Below are 10,499 nucleotides of genomic sequence, written 5' to 3'. Positions count from 1 at the left end.
GGCAAGCAAAGGCGAGGCGAGGCGCGGCTTTGCTCAGCTTCAGCTTCAGCTTCAGCTCACCGGCTAGCTGAAGCCTGAAGCGACCGACGCAAGAGAGAGAGCGACGCATATGATTGCCTGGACCTCGACATCTTCCGCTTGTTCCCTGCCTCGGACCAGACCACGCCCCGCCTTTTCCACTTCACACACACCCACACACTCTCTCCCCCTCGCTTCTTCCCCGGCCAGTCGTCGGTCTTGCCGCTGCTCTGCGCTTGGGCTCTTGCCTCTTGGCGCCTTGCGTTTGCCCCTGCCCTTCTTGGCGCTCCACCCATTGTTCGCCGGCTAATTTCTCGGCTTCTTCTTCCCCGGTCCCGGCATTGGCGCTCCCCGGTGAGCAGTGGTGAAGGAGGGACCACCGCGCGCGTCGTCGATGGAGGGAGACGAGGGCGAGGGCGCTTCGTGTTCGGCGGCGGCCGCCGCACATCAGCAGCAGCCGCAGCAGAAGCGGCAGCAGGTGCGGGTGGTGCGCTGCCCCAAGTGCGAGAAGTTCCTGCCGGAGCTCCCCAACTACTCCGTCTACGTCTGCGGCGGATGCGGCACCACTCTCCAAGGTCTCTCTTCTTTCTTTCGCCCCCCATCCTTCTTTTGTTTTGCATTTACCCTTACTGCTCTGAACTGTCTTCTGTATCTGTCTGTTCTTATCAGGATGGTTCTATTTTATTTATTATTTATTTATATAATACTCTGTTGCATTAGCGTTCACGAATTCTTTCTCTGTCTCAGTTCAGGGTTAATTTTAATCACCTCTCACTCCTACATTGTGCTTGTTTAACTCTAGTCAGTTTAGCATTCTAGCTGTAAAGATCTCATTTCTGCAGCTTCGTTTAGTAGGCCAATTTTTATCCCATCCTCTTAAAAGATTATGTTCTTCTCTTTTTTTGTTTGCCTTGAACTACGCAAAAGGTATTCTTTTGTTTTCATTCTTGTCTCCCCTGTGAAACTGATCTCATTTTTTTCCTGAAAATGTTCAGACTATCTGGGCAAATTTCATCCCCACCTCTTCAAGGTTTACGTTGCTTTCCTTCTTGTTTCCCCTTGCCACTATCGTTTCCTGTGAAATTATTCTGATTTTTTCATGAAACAAAGTTGTGCGAGCTTTGATTTTTAGCCTATCACCCAAGTTTGCATTTTAAAATCTCAACCAGCGCCTCAAGGTTCAGAACTTGTGGGGAATGTGTTAGTAACATTTTCCTGTGTTTCTAAATGAGAGATGTTCATAGATTTGCTTTTGACAGGCTGGAAATTATGCCTCGTCTGAAAATTTGGATTGGGTTGTCATTTTTGTAATAATTATCACCTTTTTCCTACCCGTATTGTAAAAGCTGCTGCCGGTTGAATTTCATAGGTTCCCGAAATGTTATGTCTTGTGTTGCATGTTTCCTACTGTAGAGAAATAGTTGTCTCAAGTGCTGCAGAAACGTCTCATGCTTGCTCGACTCAAGTCTTGAAAATAATCGAATAGGTGGAGTACTAAGAGCATCCACAGTGTCACTAAAGCCAAATATGCCACGTAATGAAAATGGCTTTCATGGCAAACAGCTAGATTTACCACAGTGTGTAGATTGCCAAAAGAATCAATGTTCTCTTTCATGGCCCACAACAAAGAGAGAGACTAGAGAGAGGAAATTTTTGGCTGTAGGACTAATATTTGGCTATGGAAATGTCTTCTACAATGGTGAGAACCAATGCCAAAAGCCAAATACAAGATTTGGAACCCCTATTTGGCATACACTGTGGCTGCCCTAACCTATGCCGGTTCCACCGTTTTCCACTTAAAATCCATGTATCTTTGCCTATTATTAGGGAATGTGAATCACAGTAGTATGTTGCCATGTTTGTAGTCAGTGTTATAAGGAAACTCTGAGAAGAGGTGCCCTTGAAATGTAATAACAAGATTTATACCTATGGGAATTTTAATTTCTCTGTTGTTTCTGTCAAATTGCTCAGTAAGAAAGTACAGAAATAACTTTTTTTTTTCTTCTCTGGACAATTTGACAGCAACGAAGAACTCGGCATCTGAGTCTTCTTTGGAGAAATCTGATGTTGTGCATGTGAAGTACCTTGAAGTGCTGGAGAGTTTGCCAGAGAAGAAAGAAGCACCGGTATCTGAAGCTAGCTTTGGAACTGTCCGAGAAGAAAACTCTGAAACTGTCGAAGCTACTGCACAAGAGAGATCAGTACCACAAAGAATGGTGTCTGAGCAGAGAGAGTTCAGATGCAATTCTGATGGTAACCAAATTCCAAGAGAGACAAGCACCTTGAAGTTTGAGACCACACTTAGAGATGACAGCAGGGAAATGCGGGAAGCCAAGTACCGGCGCATACGTAATGAGGAGAAAGGAGAAGTAAAGCAGCCAGTGAGACTAAGAGACAGATCCCCGAGGTCTGTAGTCGACAGCCTTCCTCCTAATGCTTATCCTGGTGAACACGTGTCAGAATACCATATGAAGTCAAGATTTAGAGATGCTAATGGTGCTGACCATGCAGACAAGAGGAATATGGATGGCCCTAACAGTGTCAGTGGACTTAAGAAAGACCGTACTGAGCTTTTACGGGTGCTTGATGAATTGAGGGATCAGGTGCAGAGATCTTGCGAGATCACCGAGAAGCCAAGTGGAAGTGCTTCCACAAACAGGGTGGCGGATGTCTCAAGTTCGTGTGGTCCTCATGAACAGTTGAATCGGTTGCGGCACGCCTCACCTCAGTTACAGCGGAACAGTTCTCAGCACTCACCATCCTTGAATGGGCAAACTCCTGGCATTCCGCATGCTTATGCTTCAGTGCCCTCACAGCAAGATCTCCATGGATACAGAGAGCCCGTCGCACACATGGGGGCTCCTTGCTATCCTGCTGGCCAATATCCATGGAGGAACTGCGACAACTATTTCTTTGGGCAGTATAATCATGACCCTCTGGTCTCTTACCACCACGATGGCTTCTACCACCAGCCTGCCTGCTCTTGCCTTCATTGTTACCACCGTGAGTTCTTAACTGTTCAGGGGGCTTCGATGGGTTTCAACCATCGCAGGGCGCCATATCTGATGAACAATCCTGGGGCGTACCCGGTTGACGGTTCTGTGATGTTTGGCATGCAGAATAACAATTTAAGAGGCATCAATGCTTCGATGCAGCGCAGTAACATGAAGGCCAACCTGAGCAAGAAACCTGCACAAAAATGTGAACCAATTGCCTGCGGTGCTCCATTTACAATATGCTACAACTGTTATGAAGTGCTGCAACTTCCCAAGAAGTCTCCCTTGCCAGGGAAGGATGAGTACAAGCTACGTTGTGGGTCATGCTCGCATGCAATTGTGGTCAAGCTTGATGGAAGCAGGCTTGATGCTTCAGCACCTTCGCCAGTTTCACACATCTCCAGTGGTAGTAAAGTTAACTCCAGTGATGTCCAAGCAAGCATTGCAAATACTGCTATTGGCGAGAGAATGTTTCCACTTTACAGTTTTTCTGCAGGGAGTCATGGCTCTCAAGAAAGAGATCTACACTCAAACTCAAGTGACGCAGAGAAAAATCAAGGTCTATCTTCATCATCTAGCATTTTTGAAGATGAGAACAGCCCTGCAAGATCTAATTCACAGAGAGGCACACCTGGGTCTAGGAATGTACCTGTCGAAGCCCAAGTCATTAGACGTGTTCCGAGTTTACCTCTTCGGGATCATTTTGGATATTCACCATCTGAGAGGGTGATTGATGGATCAGGAAAAGGAAGTAGAAGTACCCGGTCTGAACATGAGAAGACTGTTTTAACTGAAAGTTTCAAACACAACACCATAAAAGATGTACGTGTAGTGAGTGTGATGGACTTGTCAGATGATGAGTACGAGGATCCTGACTATAGTCAAAATCCAGGCAATGGGGCACAGCACGTAGATCGCCCTACAGTCTCAAAGTCGGGTGATTCATTCTTCACCAATCTCATAAAGAAAAGTTTCAAAGGCAATGGCAGGTCAAAGGTTTTCATTAATGGCTATCCCATCTCTGATCGTGCTGTTAGGAAGGCAGAGAAGATTGCCGGACCAATCTATCCTGGTGAATACTGGTAAATTGCACCTTCTATCTGCATCTAAGTAATTTTTTAGTGGATTGTAGTTGTGGTGCAAAATATAACCTTCAGCATCATTGTCATTTGACATTTTGTTCTTATATCTTATTGCTTAGGTATGACTACCGTGCTGGATTCTGGGGTGTAATGGGCCAGTCCTGTCTTGGCATGATACCTGTAAGAGTTCTTTACAAAATCTTTGCCTTCCCTGTCATATCTTGATCAAAACTCATAACTGGATTTCCTTGTTGCAGCCGTACATTCCGGAACTTAACTATCCTATGCCCAAGAATTGCGCCGGTGGGAATACTGGTGTATTCATCAACGGGAGAGAACTTCATCAGAAAGATTTCGATCTGCTCGTGGGTCGAGGTCTCTCGGAATCTCCTGACAGATCATATAAGGTCGAGATGTGTGGTAAAGTCTATGATGAAGTCTCTGGTGAAGAACTTTATTGTCTTGGCAAACTTGCTCCAACGTAAGCAACTATCAAATCTTTCCATTTCGCTTTACAGTTATAAGTTCTCAAGTGCAATGCTGCAACCTTCTTGCTCTACTCTAGTTTTATGTGGCCTGCTCATGCTCTTGTTTTAGCTATGGTCTTTTTTATGCGTATAAGCACTTGAAACTTGCTGTTGTGATCATCTTACTGCTGCTGTCATGAAAATCTTTGTTTTGTTAGTTTGATTGATGATACTTTAGTACTATGTGTTTTATGTTGTTGTCCTGCAAAATGTGGTAATGAAGCTTGACTGATTATGGAAAGTGCTGCTATATTTTTTTACCATACAAATACATTTCTGAAAATTCACTCCCTCCGATTCATATTAATTGACTTCAATATGGATGTATCTAGAACTAAAATGTGTCTAGATACATCCATATTAGAGTCAACTAATATGAACCGGAGGGAGTAGTAGTTGAAGGCAATCCGCATATATGCTGAAGAAGTTATGACAATAACAAATGATAGGATCAAGCCCTCTATGCAGATAGATTAAAGGTCTTTTGGATACTTCTCTCCGGCTTCATGAGTTCATGTTCCTCTCTTGTTATTCGATATGCTTACTCCTGACTACTGTAAGTTGGGAAGGATTGATGTAGATGCTACATGAGTTTACATGGGCATAGAATTATGGGAACATACCCCTATGTCAGTGATACATGTTTTGTCTGTTGTCTGTAATATCTGTCTTGAGCTATTGATTTGGTTGAAGTGAATTCATTGTTCGTTTGATACCTGGAGCTGTACTAACAATTGGTCTCCATGAACAGCGTGGAGAAAATGAAGCGCGGTTTCGGTATGCGCCCCCCAAGGATCATCCACTGAGGAAGAGGGTTCGTCGCCGCGCAAGAACTGCGGCCTGGAGATAGCCCACGTTTTGGATTCTGCGGAATCATTTTCATAGAATTGTCTGGTTCTCCCCCTGTAGCTATAAGCTGTGTGGAGTGTGTCATGCTTTTGCTGATTGTTGTTGTTCACTTGTTCTGCCTACCTAGATTACTAGATATATCATATATGTAACCAAACCTGCCTGAACTGATGGAAGAAAGATCAATGGAAAGCTATGTGTTTTGGCTTGCTTTACCTCGTGGAACGCTGTCCCCGACGGATACTCCCTCTCGCCGCCTCTTCCTCCACCGACGCACTCGCCGGAAATTTGCTGCTTGATTCCCGGCGCCCCTCCTCCCTACGAACACTCTGCCACCGTGGACCTTCCCGCCTCCCGGCGTTGTCTGCATTACTTCGTCGCAGCTGCCGCCGAGAGACAGCAGTAGGAGAATAGGAGATGATGCTACGACCGTTGAATGGTCGTTTGATAGATCCAACGGATTAAAGTTGCTCTACTGGGGCACCCTCAGGTCAGTCGTGTCTGCGCTCAGCCTCTCACAATAATGGATGCAGCCCACGGAACGCGGCCCATTAGCCGCCACCCGGCCCACGTCCTCTCCACCTCCCAAATCCCTCCGTTCGTCCTTCTTTCTTTCTCACCGCCGCCGCGTCCCTCCTCCCTCTCTATGCACCCCGGCATCTCGTGCTCTCTCCTCCACATCCCGACCGGCTCCTGGGAAATATCCTCCGTCGCACCATCGTGCAGGCCGCGGCTTCCTCTGCCTCTGGCCTGACACCAGCCGCCTTCTCCCCTCCATTTAGTTGTGGTAAGTCTTCGACCATTGCTTATCCAAAACAAAGAAATAAGGTTTATTTACTGGATTTCGTTGTTCACGTAATTTAGGTAGAATCTTAGGCCTTGGAACAGCAGAGATATGCCATCCTTTCTTCTTGGCTCACCAGTGAAAACATTAGCCGTATGGTCAGAAAATTATGGCATTTTGCACTTGCTTGTAGTTTATTGAAAAACTGAAGCGGCTCGTGTCTATGTAGTAACAATATCTACATTGCTAGCTACGTGTTTTCAGGATAAATATATAGCATAGGTGAAGCTGAGGCCTGGTTCTTTTGTCCGTGGTTGTTATGCACATTTGATTAGTGACTTTATGACTGAATTGCAGTACAATGTCTTGAAATCTAGTATGTCAACTATTGATTTTGTTTCTTCCATAATAGTGTGTCGCATGTGGCATGAGCCTAGCTTGAATTTCCATATCTCCGAGATCCATTGTTGAAGCTGCTGCCCTCTGACACAACTTTTGCATATTGCCTCCCTTGACAAACCATTTTAGAAGAAAGTTAGTCATATCTTTATTTTGGAAATTTAAGTAATTGTTTGCATAATGGTGTCAGCCTCTTCTAGCTATTGGTTCACATCTTTAGAAATCTTTGTGAGGAAAGGAAGGGAATTATATATCATAGTTGCAGTCAGGAAGGAAATTTTGTTTGTTCTCAATCCTCTCTTATGAATGGATTGAGAACAAACAAAATTTCTTAATTAGATCACACCTTCTCTATTGCCGGTGTAGCTGAAGGTGACAATATCGTATTCCTGTGTGGTTAACTCCTTTTATGGATAGCTCATGCTATTTTAGGTTGTTATAAAATTGTGTCAATCCAAAAGGCCCATGCGTTGAGGCGTATTCATCTGCTGATACATAAATGTCGGCACAACCCGTCTCAGTTGGTTTCATTTGTCCAGTTTCACCTCCTTAACTCGCTGCACTAAACCCTAACCCCGACAATATGCATTCTGTACATTTTGGGACAGAGGAAGTATTTTTCAGTAGTGTTTTAATACTTAAATCAAATTTAAACTAAATACTGAAAATTTAGCATAAATTAGTCAGACGCCCTGTGCCTTGCCACAAAGGCGACAAAAAGATGTGCAGTGAAATTTTCAATCACGTCATTAATTTAGATGATTAATGAAGGAAGTATCACAAGTCAACTCTGCAACCGGTGAACATTCCTTCTCTTAGATTCTACTTGCACACGTTGCCATGCCCATGCATGTATGCATGGATGTAGGTTAGTCAAATTTGCAGTCTTGCAGAAGTAAAACATGTTGATTTCTGTTGTTTCCTGATATATGCGTACTTATGTGCATTTTTATAAAGGTAAATTAGTTCAGATCAGTTGGATTAATTGTTTTTTAAAAGTAATACTGTTCCTTTTGCTCATAGTCCTGTTCTGGTTTCAGTTGTTAGACCCCTCAAATTGTGAAATGCTTACCAAAGGGAGGAGAGTTGCTGGAAGGGGTGAAGCAATGTCTGCACATTATGCATTTGGGCCACATGAGGATGATGCGATTATTAAACACCGGCTTCTGACCAGGACCACAACTACCAGGGGTGAACCACCTCTAAAGAAGCTCCAAAAGAAGTTCATGTCCTTCGCTGCCGAGACAGAGAAGGATGCAGACAATACAATGGACTGTGAGAGACTGTACACGGCCTTTCTACAGGAAATTAACACTTTCGAGCTGCCTCTTCTGAAAAGCAAGGCTGTGGTTGATGCAAACCTTAGGGAGAAGGAGAGCTTCAATGAGCTGCAGGTCGAGATCCAGCGACAAATCTTGCAAGCTCAGACTGATATTGAGGATCTTAAGAAGCAACTTGAACAAAGCAAGATTGAGAGGCAGCACAAGGAGGAGTGTGAAGCGATCAGAAAACTGATTTCTTTGCAGCCTCCACGGTCAGAAACCAAGAAACTCATTGCTGATCTTGAGAAGGAGATAACTAATTTGGAGGCTGAGAGTGCAGCATGTGCAAGGAAGTTAGAGCTTCGGAAGAAGCAGTTTGCTCTTCTCCTACATGTGGTGAGTTTATGGTTGATGTTATCTTTTACGTACTTCCACACTCACGTCTATCCTCCGCCTATGTAAAGTGACCAATAGGATATCAAATGAATATTTTCACCGTGTGATAAGATTAAAATGTGATACTTTCCCTGCCTTTGTTTTCCACAATGCAACACAATTCTGAGGATGGTCATCATATATGGCCAATTACCGAATTTTACATCAGCGCTCACCAAGGTTTGGGTTAAGGGTAGGAGATGCGCCGATTTCATCTCAATTATATGATACCAAGTTGATGTAATCCTGTCATCAGAACTGCAACACTAAATTAGGTTTCTTCATTCTTACAATCAAATTGTGGCTTGGTCCAGAATAGTTATTTAGCAGAATGCCTGCTCTAATTTCGTACCTTTTACAGGTGGAGGAATTGCAAATCTCTATTGAAGATGAGCAAAGGAGCATAGCAGATGAGCTGAGAGACGCCGCTGAGGAGCCAAAGATGAGCATGGAGGAAGGCAGTGGTGGCGCTGCTTCAGATGCAATGGCTGTAGACTGACTGGTCAATGATCATGTAGCACCAGCGAGTCTAACAGTTCCGTGGTTGATGTGTTCTTTCAACTATAAGGTGCAATCTAGACGGTGAAGCTGTTCCCCCGTTCTGAATTATAAGAACTTACCGCATGTGTATAGAAGTGTTTTTGTCTGTTTATTCACTCATTTCAGTTCTAATGTAGTCTACATTAAAATATCCAAAACATTTTATAATTCGGAAGGGAGGGTGTATGTTATATGAAGAAAAAGCACAATATATCATGGTGTAACGTCTTCTCATCCGGACTCAAATTTCTAGCGTCATTGTTACCGTTATCGCAGAGTCAACAATGCAAGTCCCTCCTGCCCAAATCAATTGGCACAACCATATACTATGTCCTAAGCTACGCCTAAAGCCGCGTTGATTAATTTGGGCAGGAGGCAGTGGCTTTTTTAGTAAATATATGTTGTCATGGTGTATATATGTACTGAACAACCTAAACTGGGGTGTCGACACTGCTCGGCCGTCATTGACGGTACTAGCTAGCATTTATTTTCATGTTTTTCACAGTCTATAACGCCTGTACCAAATTGAGATGTTAAAAACATGGGGAAGACTTGGGCAGAGCCTCACTTGTTACACAACAAACCGTTAAGAGGTAGAGCCAAACAAGGGGGACAACGAGTAGGAGAAATGGAAGTTTAGGCTTTAGACGGATTTGGTGTTGCTCATATTTACAAGAGATACTTACTTATAAGTCTGACCATCTTATAGCCTGCCAAGAAATACTTAATGCTATTATCTGGGAAAAAAGAATACCTAATTACAAGGATCCTTCAGAATCTTTTCGAGCGCTTGTTTGAGAACTACGATCTTTGGCTCTAGAACTGAATCGTTTTCTTGTATCTGAGAAGAACTTCCGGGTTACTAGGGAGGAAGTTTGATCGGAATAAATATAAATTCTTTTCTTCGCCCCTGCCGCTTGGCCACGAAATTGGGCTATGAATATTTTTTAAAGAAAAATCTGAAACAAACCTTGACTTCGTAGTGGAGGTCTGAGATGAACCCCAATCTCCTAATCCCTGAAAATAAGACCCTAACCTTTCTAATCCTGGCCAGGATTGGCCAAATCTCCAGATTTTCTCGTTTGCACGTGTGTTTGCTGGTCAACCAGGATTAAACACCACAATGGATGGTCAATGGACTGGATCATTGTGGCCCACAACTCCAAAACCCTTGGTCCTCGACATGCCCTCTGCCATAGCATATGTGGTGACCCTGCATACCACTGCATGTTGTAGTATGCCAGTCGTTGATATAACATTCACGAAGTACCAATCCGCAAATATTACATCCCTCAGAGTAGTACAACAGAACATAGCAGGTCCATAACTCATTCATTTATTATTACAAGCATCATGTACATTTTATCTTGAGTAGTTTTCATATTTTTAATTATTTTTTTAGAGCTGTTTATCATTTTCTATGTATTTTCAAAGTTTCAAGGTTAATTGGATTTGTGAAAAGTCTGAAATGCCCCTGGGCCCACCTGTCAGGGTGGCCCAGCGGTTAACCCTAACCCGCCCAATCCAACCGACCGGCGCGGTCGCTCCCCACTCCTCTCTTGCGATGCCGCTTCGCCGAACCCTACTCCTCCCCGTGCCCTGGCGAC

At 43.9% G+C, this 10,499-nt stretch overlaps 2 protein-coding genes across 2 annotated transcripts; both read left to right on the top strand.

Annotated features, from left to right (window-relative positions):
- The first annotated feature begins 412 nt into the window (after positions 1 to 412).
- LOC124690002 lies at positions 413 to 5,628 on the top strand. The gene is made up of 5 exons (XM_047223450.1): positions 413 to 593; positions 2,041 to 4,096; positions 4,216 to 4,276; positions 4,354 to 4,577; positions 5,375 to 5,628. The coding sequence occupies exons 1-5, from the start codon at positions 413 to 415 to the stop codon at positions 5,427 to 5,429; spliced, it is 2,577 nt and encodes an 858-aa protein (XP_047079406.1). The 3' UTR covers positions 5,430 to 5,628.
- Positions 5,629 to 6,106: 478 nt separating this feature from the next.
- LOC124687041 (THO complex subunit 7B-like) lies at positions 6,107 to 9,104 on the top strand. The gene is made up of 3 exons (XM_047220899.1): positions 6,107 to 6,259; positions 7,696 to 8,313; positions 8,714 to 9,104. Exons 2-3 carry the CDS (start codon positions 7,720 to 7,722, stop codon positions 8,849 to 8,851), a joined length of 732 nt encoding a protein of 243 aa, XP_047076855.1. The 5' UTR covers positions 6,107 to 6,259; positions 7,696 to 7,719; the 3' UTR covers positions 8,852 to 9,104.
- The last annotated feature ends 1,395 nt before the right edge of the window (positions 9,105 to 10,499 follow it).

This window comes from Lolium rigidum, chromosome 2 (assembly GCF_022539505.1).
Source record: "Lolium rigidum isolate FL_2022 chromosome 2, APGP_CSIRO_Lrig_0.1, whole genome shotgun sequence".
Taxonomy (NCBI): Eukaryota; Viridiplantae; Streptophyta; class Magnoliopsida; order Poales; family Poaceae; genus Lolium; species Lolium rigidum.
The sequence above is the reverse complement of the archived record's forward strand: the minus strand, read 5'-3'. Positions and strand labels throughout refer to the sequence as shown.